We start from the raw sequence: 22669 nt of genomic DNA, 5'->3' as shown, positions 1-22669 counted from the left end.
CTATTTTTTTTTTTTTTTAATAATGTGGTACTTTTGCAACTAGAGTCTTTTTTTTTTATGCCTGGGCTGAGTGTTCCCTCCAAAAGTTTTCTTTTCCCTACAAATAACATTCTTGTTTTTGTTTGTTAGGAAATCAGTCAGTCGCCCTCAGTGACTCAAGTTTTGTTGGCGAAACGCGAAACAAGAAGAAATGTCGACCCTCAACAAGGATTGAATTTAAACTGATGAGTCCATCTCCTCTTTTACCACATCGAGGTGTAAAACTCTATTATAATCTACAAGTTTTTTCAAACAAAAGTCATGCCATGAACTTTTTAAGAGTGTTTTCCCCCTGACCAATCGTTTAAGCAGAAATGTCGGAGTTTAAACTCCACTTTGAATTAGTCACAGCCTTGAAATCATCAACACAAACATATAATAAGGTTCAGTGGCTACAGAAGAACGCTGACCGGTCCGACCTCTCCATCTTTCTCACAACCTGACCGCCTGGCATGCGTGCGATTGATGCCCTTCTGGCATCCGCTGTGTCAACAAGCATGGGAAAAGTTAATCAGCAGCTCGGTACAGCCAGTCCCATCCCTCCCTTCTTTCCTTCCACTCCACAACTTTCTCACCCCTCTGTTGAGAAAACTGGAGAGTTTGGAGAGATAAATCCCAGATAAAAGCTTTTTTTATTTTGTTACTGCTTGTTATTTGCTCCTCACTGACCCCTCACTCATCATCTCATCAGCAAACACACTGGCACACCTTTCCTCCTCCTCTGTGGGAAGAGCTGCTTTCTGAAGAGTAGGACAATGATGGAGTGCCCTCTAGTGGCCATCCATTTTAACTGAGAAAACAACTGCTGGCTCTTAAACGTCATCATGAACCGTCTTAGACTAATATTGTCACTTTATGTCTAGAATTCTGACATTTAAATACATTGAATTTTATCATGCAAATATATTTTCCACATTTTCAGCAGAAGCTTTTTTTTTTTTTTCCCCCTTAAAAACCTGGAGCATTGTAATAACCTTTCGTTTGATTCTGATCTATATTTTTGAGGTCTGCAAGTCTTTTGTCGTCAGCAAGATTTTGTGAAATTAAACTAAAAATGAAAAATAAAAAGACGAACATATGATCAATAAGCACATCTGTCTTTTTCAGGCTTGCCATGGATGTGTTGGATCCAAATGTGACTGCAGTGGAGTGAAAGGAGCCAAGGTAGACTCCATTTAACACAAACATCTCTGTTATAATTTGCTACAACCTATTTATAAAAAGTAAACAGTCTACTTATTAATGGTTAATACAAAGGGTTAAGGTCTGTCTGTAACTACAGTGTAAGTTATAATTAAATGGTTCTGTATCTGCGTTACTGTCTGCAGGGAGAGCGGGGTTTTCCCGGTCTGACCGGACAGCCAGGAGTACCAGGATTCCCCGGACCGGAAGGGCCGATCGGACCCAGAGGAGAGAAGGTGAGTTCAGGTTCCACATGAATCAAGTTCAGGATTTATTTCTGGTACGGATGAGGGAAGAGTTTATAGCTTTGAAAGTTAAAGTGTGATGTTAGAAACAATGAACGTCCATTTTCAAAAGTTTGAACTTTCAGCGCAGAACAGTAGGAAATTTGAATGAGGCAAATTATCAGTGTTCAAGCTTTTTCCTTGCAGGGCAGTGATGGACCTGGTGGACCAATTGGTCCAAAAGGAATTAGAGTAAGTATTAAAAATCTTGTCCTTCAGTATTATACATTATAGAGCAAAGATCCTATCTAAACTGAGTCTACAGGTAAACTGCAAGCTAAACCTTTTTAAAAAAAATATTATTATTCTTCCAGGGGCCTTCTGGATTACCAGGATTTCCAGGAACTCCAGGACTTCCAGTGAGTTTTCCCATCATCTAAAATCGCTCTGCAGTAATTCATTGTTCTATTGCCACACTGAACCAAAACCCAAAGTGGCATGTGTGATGTAACTTCCGGTTTACTTCCTGTTACCAGGGTCTGCCCGGACAAGATGGACCTCCAGGGCCAAGAGGAGTGGCTGGTTGCAACGGTACAAAGGTAACAGATAAAATGACTAGCTTAAGTTACTTAGGTAGTTTTAATAAATTTTGATTACCTTTTTAAAAAATATTCAAATAATATGTGGCAAATGACAGTTAAACCATCAGAAAAAGGTTTTGATATCGCAGTCTTGAGTGAAATGCTAAAAAAGCCTCAAATAAAAAGTAATGAAAATCAAAAAATCTAAAACAAGTCGGTTTGATTTTAAGGAAAGTTCAGATATTTCTTTTTACCAATGAATATTTTACACTAGTCATTTTTTTTAACCTTTTTTTGTTTATTTCTGATGATGGTGAGTCATCATTTTTCCATTCTTAGATGAAAATTCAGTATTGTTTGGTAAAGTTTTTTATGCTGGATGCCCTTCCTGACATCAGGTTTATGGTGTCTGTGCATTCAAGGTTTTTTTCTTTTGTCTGTCCAGGGTGAGAGGGGTTATCCAGGAACTTCAGGGAACCCTGGACTGCAGGGAGAGCTGGTGAGTTTGTAGAGATGAAGAGAAGTCTTCATCAGACTGTTTTGTTACGATGGCTCTCCTGACACGTTTGTTTTCTGTCTTTTTTGTCTCCTTTCTAGGGTCAACCTGGTTTTCCGGGACAAAAGGTTTGTGAATAGTCAGTCAATAGGGAGAGACAACCTTCTCCTTGATTTTTAAATGTGATTTAAAACCACAATTTATTTGTTGATATCTGCTTTACTCCTTTTTTCTTGTTTCCACAAATATTGTTATGTTTAATTTGGAGAAAAGCAGCCACTGACGAATTAAAATTTTGTAACATGGTTACGTTCTCCTTTGCAGGGAGAGCCAGGTGATGTGATCTCAACAAACCGCTTTGGAGAGAAAGGAGCCGTCGGGTTACCAGGATTACCAGGAGTTCCTGTGAGTTAGAATTAGAGCTCCTGTTAGAGCTCCATATAAAATTATTCAAACCCACTTTAAACTTTATTTAACCATGTCCAAGAATATCAAATCTAAGTTATTTGCTTTTGCTGTTGTAAAAAGGCTTAAGCGATTATGTAATAATTATAATAATTATAATCAAGCATCTTAGGACAATAATTTACATTAACTTAATTTAAAACTTTTATTGTTTGTATTCACGCTACAGGGAACTCCTGGAGGTCCTGGATTGCAAGGTCCACTCGGCCCCCCTGGACCCAGAGGCTATGAGGTAAACAAGTGTTTTATTTCTCATGAATAAATAACTGAACAGCAGCAATTTTTGAAAAGAACTGCAGTGTAATTGCTGTTTTTTTAAATCATTTCTTAGGGTCGTCCAGGTCCTCCTGGTCCTCCCGGACCAAAGGTGAGTTCAAACACCGATGAGTAAATGGAGGCATAGATTTTAAATCCTATTTTGTTATCATTTCATTCAAACATATGAGGAGGAGATGAATTCACCTCATTTCTTCTTCATTTTCTTATCTAACTATTAACGTATTCTGACCCCCATTTAATCATGTAACGGCTTCTCCAACAGGGAAACATGGGATTGAACTTCCAAGGACCCAAAGGAGAGAAGGTATAGAATGCGTTACAACCTATTTCTGAAGTTCTTCACCTTAGGCTCCTCTTTCTTTATGTTTTTCACTTCATCTGTTCTATGTAAACCTAATTTTATTTATATCCCTGTCTGTGAATCAGGGTGATCCAGGTCTGCCAGGACCTCCTGGTCCTCCGGGCCAAGTCGGAGAACAGAAAAGACCGCCTGAGACGGAGATTCAAAGAGGAGACAAGGTAATGCTTCCAAGCTAGATTTAAGGATCTCTGCTGTCGTTGTTCAGTGTCTTAAAAAGGTCAATACTTTCATGAATATGCTGTTGCAGATCTCCTTAAGATCTAAACTGACAACAAAAAACTAGAGCTGAACAAATGTGCGGCTGAGAATCGATGTCCAATATGCTAATAAAAAGCCATGTTTCTCTGTAGGGAGACCCAGGACTTCCAGGCTCCCGAGGCGATCCAGGCTTTCCAGGACCTCCTGTAAGCATCATGGCGGTCTACAGGCAAAATGTTAAAGAAGTTAAACCTTGCATGGTGTTGACTTGTGCTTTCTTTTCATTTTAGGGTCCATCAGGTGGCGCCAAAGGAGAAAAGGGAGAAGCAGGAGAAGCAGGCAAACGAGTCAGTATACAGTTGAAATATAAATACAAATGTCTTGTGTAGTCAGCACACGCATTATTCTCCCTGATCCCAACTGTTTGCGTTTAACACTTAATTCTCAAGACAACACTTGGAATTATCCAAGTGCAATAATATCTCTTTTTTTGTATTGATGTTTTCATGTATTTTCAGGGCAAACCAGGAAAAGATGGTGACCCCGGTACTCCAGGCTTCCCTGTAGGTTTTGAAAACAACTATTTATGATGTCCTTGGAAATCTTTTTTTTTTTTTTTTTACAGAACAAGCCAGTTCCCATTTACTTACATTTACTTGACATTTGTTCATTTTCAGGGAAGCAAAGGAGAACCAGGCCTTCCAGGTCCTCCTGGCAGGGATGGCGAGAGAGTAAGTTTTCTCCGACTTATTTAAAAACTGATTTTAAGCAGTTTGCTCGAAGTCAAATGGTGATTCTAAGCCATGGATCTTAATAATTTCTCCTGTCACTTTCATTTTAGGGACTAAAAGGCGATCGTGGATTCCCGGGCCCACCAGGAGTGGTGTGTATCAGGCTTTTATTAAAAAACTAAAGTAAAATCATCTTATTTCAACTTTTACTTATAGATCTTTCCAGGCACCGTCAGCAGCATTCCACTATCCTGAATCTGTTGATGCATTAGGATTTGTTTTCCATGAATCATCAGTCATTTAATCACCTTCAGAAATTGTAATCCATGCCAAGGAAACTGCATGGAAGATGCTAATATTGTCTAGGGGCTAGTGTAAGCCCCACTAACTAAAAAGGCTTAAAAACACCCTAGAACAATATTAGATAGCATTCAGTACAGCGTTATAACCACTAGGTGGTAGCATTACCCAATTTCCCAATATCCAAATTCATTGGCTTTAAATCAAATTTTTTTGGATTGTAGTTGTTATTATTTCTTTATTTTATTTTATTTTCTTGTTTGATTAAAATGGCATACAATTCTTTTTGACTAGTTAAGCTGAATGGGATCTTTCTCTGAATTTATTTGTAATTGTCCAACCAGGTAACTGGAAGACAGACAGGAAGTACGGTTGGTCCTAAAGGTGAAGCCGGGTACCCCGGATCACCTGGAATCAAAGGAGACAGAGGACCACCAGGTAAATATGTCACATAAAATGCAATAACAATAATGACGATAACATTAGTTTTATCATAAAAGATCTATCTATCTATCTATCTATCTATCTATCTATCTATCTATCTATCTATCTATCTATCTATCTATCTATCTATCTATCTATCTATCTATCTATCTATCTATCTATCTATATCTATATCTATATATATATATATATATATATATATATATATATACAGTCAACCCTCGGTTTTCGAACATAATCCGTTCCAGAAGGCCGTTCGAAAAGCGAGTTGTTCGAAATCCGAAACTATTTTTCCCATTACATTTTTTACATTTTACACCATAAACTGCACTGTATACTGTTTACCATAAATATAAAGGGGAAGAAATAGTCACTGTGTTTTATTTTAATAAAAGATATCTTATCGAACTTTGAACACGAATGCGCTACGGAGGAAGCATCCTGGGCATTCGAGTTCGCTCGGCTCCCGAGTGAGTCGCGTTCAGGTACGCTCGGTTCAGGCTCAGGCTTCTTTCGGTTTGGTCGAGAGCCGAATTTTGGTCGAGTTCAGAGACATAAAATTCTCGGATTTTCTGGTCGAAAACCAATTTGGTCGAGAACAGAAGCGTTCGAAAACCGAGGTTTGACTGTATATACTGTATATACATATACAATATAATATAATAGAGTTCTTGGTCTAATATAAAATTAAAATAAAAGTTTTTCTGAAACTGATTTTTTATTTAATTTTGATGTTGTTCTCATGTCATTGTCAGGTTTAACAGGACCTCAAGGAGTACCAGGAATTCCAGGTTCTGGTGGCGGCGGTCAGCCAGGAGCACCAGGCTTCCCAGGAGAGAGGGGTCAGAAGGGAGACACAGGTGCTCCTGGGTTGTCCCTGCCAGGTCCTCCAGGGCGTCCAGGGTCAAGTGGTTCCCCGGGTTCACCAGGTCTCCCAGGACCACCAGGGTTTTCCTCAGGAGGACAGAACTGTGTTGCTGGAGAGCCAGGTCGTCCTGGTCTCCAGGGAGAGAGAGGATACCCAGGAGAGAACGGCCAGAAAGGTGTGGGATTGTGGTGTTGGTTCAGCAACTGTTTTGTTTGCATAAAGAATATCAAAGCGAATAAAATCATGTGTAGTAAAATGATATGAAGATGTAGAAGTCAATTAGATATGAAACAGTCAAAGAAAACCCTGACCAGAGTGATCTGTTGATGTCTCAGGTGAGAAGGGTGACACTTGTGTGAACTGCTTTGGTGGTACCACTGGTCTCCCTGGACAACAAGGACCTCCAGGACAGCCCGGATACCCTGGTAAGCCCATGAAAGACAAAATTATGTTATGTATATACATCATCATTAACTGTGCAATGTAAATCAATAGTGCACAGTAACATACTGAATAAATATTACTGCATCCATACATTTTTCTCCTCTATCAGGAGCTCCTGGGTCAACAGGTGCCAAAGGGGACCGAGGATTTCCAGGAACACCTGGTACCGTTGGCCCCCCAGTGAGTATTGGTCTGTTGGAGAGATGTTCTCTGGAATCACAGCATATCATCTTAGAACACATATTCATTGGATTATAATCCAGAACAATCTGGTGAAAACATGAAAATCAACCAATCCAATGTTACCAACAATGCCTTCTTCATTTCCTTCCCAGGGTTCCTCTGGTCCCCCGGGGGCCTCAGGATTCCCTGGAGAGAAGGGTGATCCTGGTGATGCCGTGACAGTGAGCGGTGTCAGGGGAGAAAAGGGAGACACCGGCTTCCCCGGGTCCCCCGGTCTGCCCGGTTTGGAGGGTCGTCCCGGTCGTGATGGAATACCAGGTTCTCCAGGGCCCAAAGGAGCTCCTGTAGGTGGTTTTCACTCAGCAATTCATCATTAAGATCGATTGTTCTGTCCGTGTCACATTTCAAAATAAAACGTGTTCAACAGGGCGCTCTACATGGCAAAGGAGAACGAGGGTCCCCTGGTGAGTCAGGTGTTCCTGGCATTCCAGGAGATAGGGGTCCTCCAGGGCCCCCTGGCTTTGGACCTCAGGGGCCTTCAGGAGAGAAAGGAGTTCAGGGTGTCTCAGGAAGACCTGGATCTCCAGGTGTACCTGGTAAGAAGGCAATATCAGAATTATATGCGGATAATCTATTTATTTCTCTTGCTTTAGCCTGTAGTAGAGATTTTGTGATTTATTCTTTTGTTTCACTTTGAATTGTATGGAAATCTACATTCAAGAGAAATCCCCATAATTAGCAGTATTTCTTCAGGGTGTCATTTCATACCTTACACATTCATTTTTACTGTTATAAAACAAACTGAAAGACGTCTATCTGCTCGCTGAATTCATCCACCTCTTCCCGTTCAGGTGCTAAAGGGGAGCCAGGCCTGTCAGTGGCAGAGAAGGGCTCATCAGGACCCAGAGGACAGGATGGTGAACCAGGACTCCCTGGCTCACCAGGTAACACACACATCAAATGACCCATACTCAAAGACGCTGGTCGTGTTAGGGTTTCTCACTGTTCTTTTTTTTTTTGTACTTATCTGTTATCAGGTAGTCCAGGTCAGCCTGGACAACCTGGTTTCCCTGGTATACCAGGAGGCAAGGGTGAACCTGGACTCCCAGGTATTGGACTCCCTGGACCCCCAGGTGGTAAAGGTAAAGATACCCCATTCTAACCTGCTTGTCTTATCAGCTATATCCTCAGATCCTCTTCACTTTCACATCCCCAACTCAGTTTTGTCATGTCTATTCTTCACGCTGTTTACATGTTCTTAGCAACCTGTATCACGCAATCTTTGCCGTCTTTTCTGCCCCCTCCCTCATTTTGTTTTCCATACAGGATTCCCAGGTATCCCTGGCCAGCCGGGAAATCCTGGAGGATCAGGAAGACCAGGAGTAGACGGACTTCCCGGCCAGCCAGGATTGCCTGGACTCAAGGTAGGCCCATTATGTAATATTTTGTTATAAATGGATCTCTAAATAATTCTGATAACCAAGGTGTGCTCAGACACTTCCTGTACGTGAAATCATATAGAATAGTAATACAATTTTCCTGAGCTCCCTATGAAAAACTCATAATGCCAACATGTACTTAACATTGACCCTAAAATAACACCTAAAATAACACCATTGGCTACTAAAACAAAGTTCCTTGTCTAAGTTTCCTGTTCTTTCTGTTTATATGACTACAAATTTGTAAAAGATGAGAGTATATGTTTTCAATTTCAATTTTAAATGAGCTGAATCAGAATCCCACCTATGGAAGAAACAGCTTAGTGTCTCACATGCTGTCCTATACATCAAATAACTACCTGTCTGACATGAAGACGCCTTTTTTCTTCCTTCTATTTATAACAGGGTGAGCCTGGCTTTGGTCTTCCCGGCCCCGCAGGTTTACCAGGAGTACCTGGAAACAAAGGGTTCTCTGGACCAAAGGGAGATCCTGGTTTCCCTGGCACCCCAGGATCACCTGGTCGATATGGATTTGATGGTGCTCCGGGGGCTAAAGGTAATGCGCAGTTCTCTCACAGATGTCAAGTTTATGGGTGTGAGTAATTTGTGTGTAACGTGAAAATTACAAGCATCTTTTTTACTCAGGTGAGCCCGGAACACCTGGTATACCTGGAGCTCGTGGTCCTCCTGGATCCCCCACCATCGGCTCATTGGGGCCCCCTGGTCCATCTGGTCCCCCTGGCCCAATGGGACCACCAGGTAAAATAAGACTATAAATAGTCTTACTTTTGCTATATTTGCACGCTTTGTGTATCACATTGTTCTGAAATTGTCTTCATAACGTAGAGTTCAAATGTTTGTCCTGCATCCAAACCGTAAACTCATCATGAACCTGCATCCAGGATTCCCTGGATCAAATGGTGGAAAGGGAGACCCCGGTCCACCTGGACTAGACATCCCAGGTCTGCCTGGAGAAAGAGGAAGTCCTGGTTTCCCAGGTTCCCCAGGACCAGTTGGAACCCCAGGACCTCCTGGAGGACCTGGTCGGGATGGCTTGCCTGGACTGCAAGGTAAAATATATGTGAATGCAGAGTAGATAACGATTGTTTACAATGGAGGAGTATCTGTTCATTTTCTGCCTAAACTTGTTGTTTTTCTCTTTTGTCTGCAGGTCTGAAAGGAGACATGGGTCCCATGGGACCACCTGGACCTTCTGGAGGACCAGGAGGCCCAGGAGGGCCCGGTGGCCCTGGACAGAAAGGTATTCACATACATACACACACACTTGTCATACATCACTTGTGACTCTTGTATTCAGATGACACACGTAGTCTGCCCCAGGTTATGTTCGGTGATAGGCCTAACAAGAAATATGTTTCTAACACAGATATTTTTAAACATTTGGAAATACACATTTAGAGCTTTAGATTCATCAAAAAAAACCCAAATGAAGTCTTGAAGCGAATTTCCACCAGTGTCTGTTTTGAAATGTATCACAGGGATACTCATGTTCTCCCTCCAGGTGAAGCTGGGTTCCCAGGAAGAGACGGCTTACCTGGTGGTTCTGGCGTTAAGGGAGAGAGAGGTGACCCTGGTGTCCAGGGACCTCCAGGAGCCAGCCTGCCACCATCGGTCACAAAGGGAACCAAAGGAGAGCCAGGATTACCAGGTAAATACCTTTTCATTTTCTTTTCAGAATCATTACTATATTTTTTTGAGATCACTAGAGAAAGTCACAAATATGGGAAAACAATAAATTGAATATAGCACTAAACATATTTAATTACCATTAATTAATGAATCTTAATTTATTTTTATCTTTACGGGTCCACAGGTAATCCAGGTCTTTCAGGCCAAAAAGGTGTTCCTGGTCTCTCTGGTGATCCTGGACTGCCAGGATCAGATGGACGCCCTGGACTACCAGGACCATCAGGTATGGGTAAACACAACACACACACACACACACACACACACACACACACACACACACACACACACACACACACACACACACACACACACACACACACACTCATCACACATACACATGTTCATAGAAATGGATTTCTAATGTTTTGTTCATTTTGCTGTAGGTCTTAAGGGAGAACCTGGCATCCCAGGAGCCCCTGGCGGTCCTGGAGGGCCAGGATCAAAAGGAAACATGGGAGAAATGGGATTCCCAGGTTAGTTTGACATAAAATCTTAATCTACGGGCGTTAATAGTTTGCTGCTCAGCATGAGTTGCTGTATAAATTGGAACTACAGTAGTCGGATATGGTGGCGCACTGATGTTTTGATCTACGAATGTTTGTAAGTCAGATGTTCACATCTTGAGGACTACCTACACTTTCTTAAGCTCTTCAGCTATTTTTTTTCCAAAATCAATATTGAAATGTTCACATTTTCCATTTCATATTTAAAATTTTGGACTTCTTTTTTGAAGTCTTGTGTAGGCCATACCTTATTGATGAAGAACTCTTTAAGATAAAATATTGTGTGTTGTTTTTAGTTAAACTGATGTGGCTTAAATGAAATCCTGATGTCTTTGCTGATGTCAAACTTAAATTACTCCCCAGGGCCATCGGGACAGAAGGGTTTATCAGGTCAGCCAGGAAGAAATGGAGCACCAGGACAACCAGGGGGACCGGGTTTCCCTGGAGCCAAAGGAGAACCTGGCTCTGCTGGAGTTGGGCCACCTGGACTAGCTGGACCCAAGGTGGAAGACAAAACCAGTTTAATTTCAGATTTCAGAGGAATTCAAAGATGCAAAGTTCAGTTTGTGCTTCATCTTATTCATATCTCTGAAGGGTGAACCAGGCCAGCCAGGATTCCCAGGAAGTCCAGGACTGAAAGGAGGTCCAGGATCACCCGGTCTCCCAGGTTTACCAGGAGGACCAGGCCAAAAAGGCGACCCTGGACTGCCTGGATTCCAAGGTAAATCCATCATTAGACCACAGCAGCCTGGAAACATCAGGCTGTCAGGACTGTATAACATCGGCAATTACACCACAGTACATGCTAACAGAAATGAGAGGGTAGCAGAACTTCTGCTGTCAGAACATCAGACATTTGATGCTCATGCTCTTTTTTTTTTAGCTAATGCTGGACTTCCAGCAAAGTTAAGCAAAATTAATTTACCAATCTCTTTCTTGTGGTTTCCCAAAAGGGTCTCCTGGTATCCCTGGTCCAAAGGGTCTCGACGGTGGACCGGGCGCCCCTGGTCTCTCAGGAGCCCCTGGTAGACCAGGAGAACCTGGCCGTTCAGGACCACCAGGGTTGCCAGGAGAGAAAGGACAAGCAGGTCGTGATGGGATCCCAGGACCAGCAGGAATCAAAGGAGAGCCAGGTAAGTCAACGTTCCAGTATGAAGTTACAATCAGAAAATTCATTTGTTAAGTTTATGTCAATGTTTACTTTGGATTCACTTTGCTTATTATGCTTTTTATTCTCCAGGGCTTCCTGGTTATGGTGGACCCGGTGCAGCAGGGCTTCCAGGGTTGCCAGGTAGTAACTCATCCAATGCATGTTGTTGTTTTTGTTTATTTTCTGTACAGTAAATTTAACAATCTCTACTTTATCCCTTCCCCTGTGTTAAGGTGCAAAGGGTGATCCAGGTCTTCCCGGCCCATCTGGCACTCCCGGTTTCCCTGGCACTAAAGGAGAGGCTGGTTTCCCTGGCACTCCTGGCCCTGCAGGTAACCCAGGCCCTCCTGGGCCTTTGGGACAAGCTTTGCAAGGCCCCAAAGGACTCCAAGGTCCACCTGGACCTCCTGGAAGAGCAGGTAAAGCACTTAGACTTAGAAATAAACCACTTACACTGCCAGAAACTGCTGTCTGGTTCTCATAGTATTTGACTAGATTTAGTCATTGTGTACTCATTGTGTACACATGACTGCATAAAAGGTAGAAAACTAAATTTCACAATATTTCAGAGAATGCAGATTGCATGCAAAATAATCATGTGACATTCTCAAAACAAAGTGCTAGTATTACAGATTCAGACTCAAAGAAAGTAAAGTGCTGAGGAAGGATGGTTATGGAAATTTAGTTTACCTAACCAGCGAAAACCAGACAACAGATGGCAGAAACTGCATTTTAAATGTGAATGCTATCATTTCCGTGTCAGTTGATTTGCATGGGATGTTGTTTCACCAGTCTACACCAATGGCTTAAGAGTTGCTTCACTGTTTGAACGCCACCTGTCCAGTCATTGTCAAGAACACTGAGCACGGATGTTACAACAGCCAAATCTCTTTTCACCAGGAAACAAAATCTCCATTTTCACTTGTTTGTCACTGGGCTTTGACTCCCAAATTTAAGCATGAGTTGAAGGCACTTTATTTTTCTTCATCCATTTTTTTTTTTAAATCTATGTTTTCACACCTCCTCACCCTTTTGCCCCTCATCTCTTGATCCAGTAATGGGGGAAGTATAATCTATCTGTTTCTCCACAGCTCTGAATTATGTTAATATGTGGATGCTCATCGTCTCCACCGTTGTAACAGAAACACACTTGTCAATTCTTTGTGGTTGTGTTCATTTTATGTTTATGTCGGTATGAAACAACTGAGCTTGGGCAAACCTAAAAGTTCTCAACTGCATCTTAAAAATAGAGCTCCGGGTAGTTGTGTTTAATCAATTTTTAAGAAATGTGCTCAATTTTGTCACTTTCAATTGGAGAGAGAAACTAACTATGAGAATTTTTTTTAAAAATATGAAACAACAACAAAAAGAGAACATTTGGCACTAAAGAAAGTATCTCTCATCTCTGTATGTGATTTTTTTTAGATATAATAATAATAATAATACCAGTATCTGCTCAGAGTCCAGTTGAGAGCTTTGACTTTTGCAATTGGCTCCGCTGTCTTTTATGTTTTGTCCCACCAATCAGTCATGTGCATGGACAACGGCACACAAACACACACTGAGAACAAGTCTAATACAGTTCTGGAAAGAGTGGTACAACATTCATTAATTTAATAAGTTTAAAAAATCTTTAAATTTGGAAATATTTGATGTCCATTTAGGAATCAATAAACACAGAACAGACTTCAAGTTCAAATTCACCGTAAAACAACATATTAAACAGAAAAAAAGTCACTGACCACACACCACCACTGTGTTACGCTAGCAAAAAATATCAATGTGACAAAATTGTAAAAACTATGACCTTTTACCCCCTGTTTCCTGTGGCTTGGCCCCACCCATTGTGGTGTGGCCCCGCCTCTTCATACGATGACACGCGTATCCGGCACACCACAGGTCCCACAGGTCAGATCAACGGCATCCAGACTTCTTCTGCACGTTCCTTATTTAACCCCACCACATGATGAAACAGGAACAAATCTCATCTGAAAACTGCAATGTCTAATTTTTGACTTTCTATTTCTTCTCAATTGCTGTCCTTTACTTTCACTGTCTACGCACTCTGATGATAGATTAATTCACCTGTTAACAAGTAAGAAATTTTAATGTTTCACCCTTAAAATTCATGGTCGTGCACTGGCACGACTAGCATGTTATCTTGATCACATATAGATACATTCAAAACAAGCCTAACATGTAGATTGTGTTATAGCATCATGGAGTTTGTCCTCAGAAACACACCATGTAACTAACTCACCTGTAAAGAGTTTTTTTTTCCACCTGGGTAATTATTCTAGTTCTGTACTGACTTTTTATTGTTTGTATTGAAGTAAAAAATATGTTATAAAGGATATATATATATAAATAATATATAATATAATAAATAATCTGTAGCTTAAATGTTTTGTTAGTGCAACCACCAGCATCTCCGAAAATCCCAAAATATTCCCAATGTGTCTTTTTGATATGGATCTTTTCATCCAGAAACACGATAAATCTTTCTCATTGGAAACCTTCTAGAGCTTTTCTGTTTGTCAGAAAACATCTAGTATGAACGGACTTCATTGTGGTTTTTATTTATGAATGGGCTGTACATGCAACTTTCACCCAGCAGACTAAAGTTTTAGTCCTATCAAGAGGATTTACTGTAAATTTGAGGCACTTTGGTTAAATTTAGGCAAAAAAGCTCATTAGAACAGCAAATCAAAAATACTCAGGCTTAAGCAACATTTATATAATGACACTATATGTCTAAATTTATACATCAAAAAGTTTTGGTGGGATTTGGGCACTACAAACCCAGTCATTTGTAGGTGAAATTTACTTGAATAAGTTGAGGTTTGAGATTGCTGATTGGTTATTGTTGTTGTTAGCATGTCCAGGGTAGCTTTATATTGTTAACACCTCCTACATACATACTGTAGATAGCTACAGACAAAATATCTCTGACTGTTTCTGACTGATGCTTGCTTCTCTCTAAACCTCCTCTTCTTTTTTGCCCTGTGCCATCAACCCGGCTCCACTTTTCCTGGGAATTCTGGGAACCGTAGGTCTTCCAGGTTAGACTTCAGCGGTTTGATGGTTTTAATGTATGGTTTTGTACATTTTATTTAAAATTGGGTTGTTGTTGTGTTTTTTTTTACATTTTTTATTATTATCCTGTTCTTTTAACAAATCTATGCTCCGCAGGTCAGGTTGGACACTCAGCACTACTCATAATCCAGTAAACAAATAACTAAAAGAAAAGATGCTGCATTGGTTTCATCTAAACTGATGATACTAATTCTGACTTTAATTCCAGAGTGTTTGTATGTTTTCAGTACGTTAGTGACAAATACTGAAGGTACGGTTAGAAACATTGCAAAATGTAATCATACTGTATATCTAAATAAATATTAACATTTTCCATTTGGGGAAGAAAGTCTTCAGTTTCATGTTAGGTAGCATGAAATAATTTTCTGTGAATAATGTGATGTAATTGTACACCAAGTTTTCGTTAGAGTGGATGTGAACCATTTTTTTTATATAAACACTTTCCTGCTTTATGATTGATAAATGGAAACCGACCCTATTCCAGCTATGGTGACAATAAAAAAAAAATCTATCGTTATTTCTTCTCATTTTGTACTTTTATTAACTATTGATGTCTGCTTATGAAGGTCCACCTGGCCCACAGGGTGTCCGTGGGCCCGCCGGAAGTGGTGGCGTGAAAGGAGAAAAGGGTATTCCTGGCGCTCCTGGCCAGCCGGGCTTCGCTGGACAGAAAGGAGATCCTGGTGTTCCTGGATTCCCTGTGAGACATGTTTTCTTTGTGTGTGTGTGTGTGATTCATTTGAGTCTTGAATCAAAACTTTAAACTTTAAATTGGGGATTTCTTTTTTTTTTTTTTTACCAGGGTTCTCCTGGTCTTTCTGGTGTTCCTGGAATTAAGGGAGATATTGGTCTGCCTGGTGTTCCAGGATTCCCTGGTGAGTCCACAATCCTGTAGAAGCATTCTCATTTTTGTCTTTTCGGTAATTCCAATCTGATGTTATGCACCTTTTGCGAGCAAAGCCTAAAAATCCATTTGTATTTTCTGCCAGGATCAAAGGGAGATTCAGGAATTCCTGGTGGAAATGGTCTTCCTGGTGATCCTGGAGATATCGGACCAAGTGGTGGGTGAACATTTACACATCTACAGCTTCCTTATGCAGTGAACACAGAATGAAGAGATACAGAAATATGATTTACTGCACCATCATAAATCATCAGCGTCAATACTTCTTAGTGGTTTTAAATCCAGTATTTTCTTAAATAAAAATGATTTTGATGTTGAAAATGTTTTTTCTAACTGACTTCTGACCTTTAGGCCCTCCTGGTGACCCTGGTGTCCCTCCAACTCCCATTGTGGTGAAGGGAGAGCGCGGACCCCCAGGTCCACAGGGCCAGCCTGGCAGTCGGGGTAACCCTGGTGGCCCCGGCCGCGAGGGTCTTCCAGGTGAGCAAGGCTGATATAAGTGTGAACAATGCTAGCTTAAATTCTCTTCGTCCTCCTCTAACAGTCACATAATCTCTTAAAAATCTTATATTCCCAAAATATAATTTTAGTATTAGATTATGTTGCGCTTATTTAACAAAGAGGACTGTAATGCACTCAGGTCAGGGTGGTGAACCTGGAGAACCTGGTCCAGAAGGTCCTCCTGGCTTTAGTGGCCCACCTGGCAGGAAGGGAGACAACGGACCCGCTGGTCAGCCTGGTGAGCGAATCACAAATCAGACATGCAAAAACCATCTCAAGTCATCTTTGGTATATCAGTGCCTTCTAAAGTAGAAACTCAATGTCTTCTAACTGTGAGAACGTTCCTTTCACATTTGTGTTCAGGTCAGCGTGGTTACCCTGGTCCCCCTGGTTCAGACGGACCACAGGGTCCTCCTGGTATTACAGGATCAGCATCTGCATCCCATGGATTCCTCATCACCCGGCACAGCCAGGGTCAAGACGTCCCCTTCTGTCCCGACAGAACTAATCTCATCTACGACGGATACTCCCTGCTGTACGTGCAGGGAAATGAGCGGGCGCACGGACAGGACCTTGGTATGAAGGGATTTCTGGTTGGTTGAGCTTTTGGTCTACCAGGAAGTTCCACTTTTTACTATGATCGTCCTCTGCCTTCCGCTCCAGGCTCGGCCGGCAGCTGCCTGCGCAGGTTCAGCACCATGCCCTTCATGTTCTGCAACATCAACAACGTCTGCAACTTTGCCTCCCGCAACGACTACTCCTACTGGCTGTCCACACCCGAGCCCATGCCCATGTCCATGGCCCCGATCACCGGAGAGAGCATCAAGCCTTTCATCAGCAGGTAGGGATGAAGAACAAGAAAGATTTGAGTTAAGAGGTTTAACTATGGAAGAATGAGTCTTTATTTTTACATCTCTGTGTCTAGATGTGCAGTGTGTGAAGCTCCAGCCATGGTGATCGCAGTCCACAGTCAGACCATCCAGATTCCCACTTGCCCTTCAAATTGGGAAGCTCTATGGATAGGATATTCTTTCATGATGGTAAATCCCTACACTTTAACATGAAAATTAAATTGTAATCTTAACAACTACATGTTTAGCCCTATCTCTCCTCCTTAAAACTAGTGTTGAAAGGGCCAAATTTAATTTATAAATGTAACTAAGTGTAACTCAGTATAATGTAAAATAAATGTAACTATACTTTTTAATGTTGAATAACTCTAAATTTATTGTTCATTCAAGTTACAGAAAAAATATGTTTACTTGTTTCTCTGTGATATCATAAAGCCTTTTAATTTGTCAGGTTATGAAACCCATGTAATTTGATCGATCAAGGATCAAACTATCTAAGTGAATAAAGAAAAAAAATGCATCAAACACAAGTTAGGACATTAACTTTGTTCAAAATCTTTTTGTCAACATTAAAAATGGGATTGATTATTGCATTGTGGGAAATGTAGTTTTTGGTCAAAGCACACTTTTGACACTCTTTATGCTCTCGCGGGCGACATAAGATGATGTGGGGGGGGGGCACATGACACATGCACTAGCCGACCACAGATCTTGGCAGAGCCTCGCTGACTTTCGATGCTAAAGCATTTCAGCTGTTTTAATACCTGGATATTCCATCTAACCATGTGCATATATGAATATACTCCTATCTTGGTTTTCTCGTACTATACTTATCTGGTCTTCCCTTTGTTTCTCAGCACACTAGCGCGGGTGCAGAGGGCTCCGGTCAGGCTCTGGCCTCCCCCGGCTCCTGTCTGGAGGAGTTCCGCAGCGCTCCCTTCATAGAGTGCCACGGCAGAGGGACGTGCAACTATTATGGCAACTCCTACAGCTTCTGGTTAGCCACTGTAGAGCCCAGTGAGATGTTCAGGTATGGATCTATTTATCCAATCAGTGATCGGTTTTTTGGCGACTAGTTGTTTCACTTTCAAACATTTATATAAACAGGGTTTGCTGAAATAAATTGAGAGTTTTTGTAGGTTAAGTGACACATATTAATCACCTTGACTCTCGGCTCCTACAGGAAGCCCCAGTCTGAGACTCTGAAGGCGGGTAACCTACGGACGCGCGTCAGCCGCTGCGTAGTCTGCATGAAGAGGACGTAACAGCACACGGCATCCAGCTAGACCCGCGGACGCCCTAGAGATGAGCGGATAACAGGGGACAAGTGGGGCGAGTCACAGTGACGGTTGTCGTGGTGACAAGATGGAATTCCAACAGCGCATTGTCTTCCAGAAAAAAAAAGAAAAAGAAACTACAACTAAAACAATGGTGCTACTGTGCAACACAGCTAAAAAAAAACAACAACAAGATGACAATAAATCTTACACTTACTATTTGTTTCTTAAGAAGTACCTCAAAATGAAAGCAAAAAGAAAAAAAATGGTGCCACGATGGATGTGTGAGAAAAAGAAAAAGTGCATTTTTTTTTTTGTTCATTTATTTTCTTTCTTTCCCCAACATTTGATCTCAATGTGACGTTGGTGCAACAACGATGTGATGCTGTACAGCCATTCGTAGACAGAAGTGCTCCTTCTGTTTCGGTTTTGTTGGGGCCTTATTGATGAGGAGTGGACGGTCTCCACTGCTACCAAATCGGCACTTTGACTTCTGAACATCCAAGATAAGAGATGCACTGACGACGAGATTTCCTTAGTGAGACTGACTGCCTTTTTTTTTATTGCCAGCGCTTCATTCACACAATCTTTCTCTTTCTCTTCCCATCATTTTCCTGTCGTTTAACGTTTCGTTTGATGGTACTAACCTTGCCCGCTTCTAACCAGCCCCTTTTTTCTTCCTTTTTTTTTTTGTAAGTAATTAAATGTGTATATTGTGTAAAACACCTTCTATTTTTAGCTTAATAGGTCCTGAATCTGTACCACGTCTTTGTTATACTTTTTTTTTCCACATTCTTTTAAGCTCACACACTCACACACATAAACAGACACACACACACACACACACACACACACACACACACACACACACACACACACACACACACACACACACACACACACACTCCATTTCTCACATTGACTCAGATATTGTAAAAAGAAAGGCTTTTATGAATGAAACAGTATTTTATATATAATAAACATATAGTTGCAAAAAAGAAGATATAAACTTTATTTGGCTGTGGGGAGATTGTTCACTGTTCACAAAGGTCAGGCATTTCAGCAAATAAATAAATAAATAAAGCTAACTACTGAGCAGGCGGAGCCATTTTCCCTGAAACATAACAGTCTTGTATGATATTAACGATGCCATTCGCTTCCATCTTTTGTATTCAATTTGTAGGATTATGAAATGCTCAGATGAAATACAGGGGATTTGCTTTTAGGTAGTCTGATGATTGGGGAATGTGTCAGATATTTGTGCAAAAAAAAAAAAAGTATTTGAATTAAATCTCGGATCCTTGATTAGAAAAAAAGTCATATTTGTTTTGTGGTTTTTTTTTTTTTAAACATTTCCAGGTGCTGGGCTTTGCTGTAAAAAGAGGGCCTGAGGTTTTGGTGCACATTTTGCCTCCCGAAATCTTAAAATCCACTTTAGCTGGCTTGAATATTTATCCAAAATTGGTCAAAGTTTTGACACTCGGCCCAGTTTGAGTGTCTGTACATTTATCGGGTGTAACACTCCTGATGTACTGTAAGTCTACAAGAGCTGTTTATGGTACAAAGAAATGTTTTCCTGTGATTTTATTGTTATTTTTATTTTTTCAAAACTGCTTTTATGAATCTTAATTTTGTCAACCTTGGGTGCGATTAAAAAATGTGTATTTGTTTCCTCTTTTTTTTTTTTTTTTTTTTTAAATTTTTCATGTAATATTATCCAGAAGTTGTTATAAACTTTTAAAATAAATACTATGTCCAAAGTGTTGTCTTGTATTAATTGAGAGGGAACATTTAGGAGTCACTGCCATTGAAGATCAAGTTAATCAAAGTCTCATATGTGAAGCTAGAACTGCAAAAACTATGTAGAAATACATTTTTAAAAAACTACTAGACAAATTTTTGTGACCAATCAAATAAACCCTGGAGTTTATAGTTTATTGCATCAAGGCTTTTTGACTTTTTCAGGAAACTTGATTAGATCCGGATATTGATGAGTCCTGGATTAAAAAAACAACAACATGAATGAAATAATTTATTATTTAAAAGGGACTATTGGGTTTTGATTGATTAACCAATTCAAGGTTTTCTCATTAAAAATGAAATGACAGTGAAAAAGGCTCTTTGGTGTCCTTATGCTAAAGCCAATGATTATTCAAAATAGTGTGTTGATTCTGATGATTGTAGATCATTATTAACAAAAACAATGAGTTTCATGAAACCCAAAGTTTAGGCTTGCGTTCAGATTGCAGGCAAATCGGGTTCCAATCAGATTCCCTTTCACTGTCCAAATATGATTTGATACTATCGCCCAAAAGTGGTTTCAATCCATTTGGCAAAAAAAAAATATTCAGACTACAAAAGAGACATCTGGGTGGATGAAAATTTAAAAATAAATAGATTGTTTTGAAATATTTGAAACAAGGAATTAGCTTACATACAGTACAGAATTTTATTGACATGACAGTAATTCTCTGGGGCACATCCCATATCATAGTCGAGAGTTCCAAAGGATGACCAGCAGATGGCAGTATAATACAACAAAGTGAAACGACACGCTCAGCTCCAACAAAAACAAACCTTCAACAAACGGATGAGAGAAAATGATATGTATGATAATCAGAATAGCAAGAAGAAAAAGATTTAATTCATCTATAATGTATTCAGCATGAGTACAAGCAACTCCTCCTCCTGTGCACATGACACTACTGTATACAAAAAGAGCTTTAATTGACTATATTCGTCAGGGAAAGAAAAAGCAACAATTAAAGAAGAATGACAAATTACACCTCTTTTGGAAATATAAAGTAGCAAGAAAAGTGTTGAGGTAATGTTCTTTACTTGAGGTTTACACTACATTCACACACACAAGCACAGACACAAATAATACACACACACATACACACATCTGAAATTAAATCTAAATACACAAAGGAGTGGATTCTTCTCTCCCTTTCTTTTCTCTGACTGGTAGCTGCAGCTTTTGTTTTGGTCTCCTCTGCGTTTGAGGCTCCAGGCTGTCTTGACTAATGTACTTCCTGATTCGTACTGGCTGAGCTTTAGAAACCAGAGATGATCGTAGGTGTGTGTGTGTGTGTGTGTGTGTGTGTGTGTGTGTGTGTGTGTGTGTGTGTGTGTGTGTGTGTGTGTGTGTGTGTGTGTGTGTCCATTCCTGTTGTCTCTTCTCCCTAAGTTGTTTAGAGCTGCTGCTGTCTGATGATTCCTGGAAAGACGTGCTGATCTTCTGTCTGAGTGCAATTCTCTGGCTTTGTTGCATAAAGGTAAGTTTAGGTCAAAAATAAGAAAAAGCATGACATCACTCTGCCGGGGCCGGCTGGGATGTTTCCTGATGTTATAAGAGCTCATTCCAAAAAAAAAAGAAAAAAAGAAAAACAGATTAGGTGTTCCTGTGCTCGAAGGCTGAGGTGTCCTGCCAAAGATGCAACAGCTCAATTAGAATAAACTCTCATAATAACAGCGTCATCTGCATTTGCAGATACATTTAATTACAGTGGATGTTCATCCATTTCATCATGAAAATGTACAGATTGTAATGTAAAACGTTTATCGGTGAAAAGTTAAAAAGTTCAGGTGATAAATTACGATGAAAAGCCTTTGACAGGCTAGAGGAGCACGCATTCTTCCACCAAGCTTGTGCAATCCTGAAGATGCCTATTGACATACACTGTAAAACTCTTTACTGTAAATGTAACTGTAAAAATGCAGTACAGTGTTTTGTTGTTTCTTCTCGTATCATAGAATTGCACTGCATTGTACTGTAACGTTGTAACTTTGTAACACAATACTGATCAAAGGTCAAATTGTTGTATATCCATAGTATGAAAACCCTGTTTCGATCTGCATTAATAATTAAAGCCTGTTCTTGTAATACAGTGCGCCCTCGTTACTCGCGGTTAATGCGTTCCAGGAACCACATGCGAATAATTCCGTGATATAGCGACAAATTATTTATCTTATCATTTACGGTAACTTAAATGTTTATGAACTCTCCCCATACTTATACTAAACCACATTCTATATGTATTACCTTTTCCCTCACTCTTATTGACTGTTTAAAGCACTTTCGTGCTGCGTTCCGAGACTCATGAATCGTACCACACTTCCAGATACCGTCAGACAATAGAATGCGCGTACGGCATCACATGACTACCTACTAAATATCCGGGATGAAGTGAAGTCGCAAGTTTTGATGCGCGAATGCGTAAGGGATTACTGCATTTCTTCGGAAAATGGATTAAATATTACAGATTGGTTGTGGCTGAGGCTGCCATACTCCCACAATGCATTGTGCATTACATTACGTCGTTATCTCACATTAATATGGTAGAATCTAGATCAAAATTGACTGTAAAACAATCTTTTCTAATGTAACTGTTTCTCACCACACTCTTTGAAACCAGTCTGGTAATTTTTGCATGACAAGGA

The 22669-nt window shown here is 40.4% G+C and overlaps 1 protein-coding gene across 1 annotated transcript in view; it reads left to right on the top strand.

The window, feature by feature from the left end:
• col4a5 (collagen, type IV, alpha 5 (Alport syndrome)) overlaps positions 1-20235 on the top strand; it is a 33538-nt gene extending 13303 nt beyond the window's left edge. Inside the window, exons 2-49 of the mRNA XM_068307861.1 lie at positions 1147-1203; positions 1368-1457; positions 1653-1697; positions 1820-1864; positions 1982-2044; positions 2472-2525; positions 2624-2650; positions 2847-2927; positions 3157-3219; positions 3319-3354; positions 3529-3570; positions 3693-3785; positions 3978-4031; positions 4116-4172; positions 4344-4388; positions 4503-4556; positions 4667-4708; positions 5201-5294; positions 6056-6343; positions 6504-6593; positions 6722-6792; positions 6948-7139; positions 7223-7391; positions 7647-7739; positions 7833-7937; positions 8122-8219; positions 8640-8790; positions 8880-8993; positions 9137-9304; positions 9406-9495; positions 9757-9903; positions 10069-10167; positions 10328-10417; positions 10811-10950; positions 11042-11168; positions 11401-11580; positions 11688-11738; positions 11831-12016; positions 15260-15393; positions 15496-15568; positions 15683-15754; positions 15949-16077; positions 16238-16336; positions 16462-16674; positions 16762-16939; positions 17024-17138; positions 17807-17979; positions 18133-20235. Of these exons, the coding sequence (XP_068163962.1) occupies positions 1147-1203; positions 1368-1457; positions 1653-1697; positions 1820-1864; positions 1982-2044; positions 2472-2525; positions 2624-2650; positions 2847-2927; positions 3157-3219; positions 3319-3354; positions 3529-3570; positions 3693-3785; positions 3978-4031; positions 4116-4172; positions 4344-4388; positions 4503-4556; positions 4667-4708; positions 5201-5294; positions 6056-6343; positions 6504-6593; positions 6722-6792; positions 6948-7139; positions 7223-7391; positions 7647-7739; positions 7833-7937; positions 8122-8219; positions 8640-8790; positions 8880-8993; positions 9137-9304; positions 9406-9495; positions 9757-9903; positions 10069-10167; positions 10328-10417; positions 10811-10950; positions 11042-11168; positions 11401-11580; positions 11688-11738; positions 11831-12016; positions 15260-15393; positions 15496-15568; positions 15683-15754; positions 15949-16077; positions 16238-16336; positions 16462-16674; positions 16762-16939; positions 17024-17138; positions 17807-17979; positions 18133-18214 (4959 nt within the window). The 3' untranslated portion in view covers positions 18215-20235. The remainder of the gene's footprint in view (positions 1-1146; positions 1204-1367; positions 1458-1652; positions 1698-1819; positions 1865-1981; positions 2045-2471; positions 2526-2623; positions 2651-2846; positions 2928-3156; positions 3220-3318; positions 3355-3528; positions 3571-3692; positions 3786-3977; positions 4032-4115; positions 4173-4343; positions 4389-4502; positions 4557-4666; positions 4709-5200; positions 5295-6055; positions 6344-6503; positions 6594-6721; positions 6793-6947; positions 7140-7222; positions 7392-7646; positions 7740-7832; positions 7938-8121; positions 8220-8639; positions 8791-8879; positions 8994-9136; positions 9305-9405; positions 9496-9756; positions 9904-10068; positions 10168-10327; positions 10418-10810; positions 10951-11041; positions 11169-11400; positions 11581-11687; positions 11739-11830; positions 12017-15259; positions 15394-15495; positions 15569-15682; positions 15755-15948; positions 16078-16237; positions 16337-16461; positions 16675-16761; positions 16940-17023; positions 17139-17806; positions 17980-18132) is intronic.
• Positions 20236-22669: the final 2434 nt, after the last annotated feature.

This window comes from Antennarius striatus, chromosome 23 (assembly GCF_040054535.1).
Source record: "Antennarius striatus isolate MH-2024 chromosome 23, ASM4005453v1, whole genome shotgun sequence".
In the NCBI taxonomy this organism is placed as follows: Eukaryota; Metazoa; Chordata; class Actinopteri; order Lophiiformes; family Antennariidae; genus Antennarius; species Antennarius striatus.
This window is presented reverse-complemented; position numbering and strand designations above follow the sequence as displayed.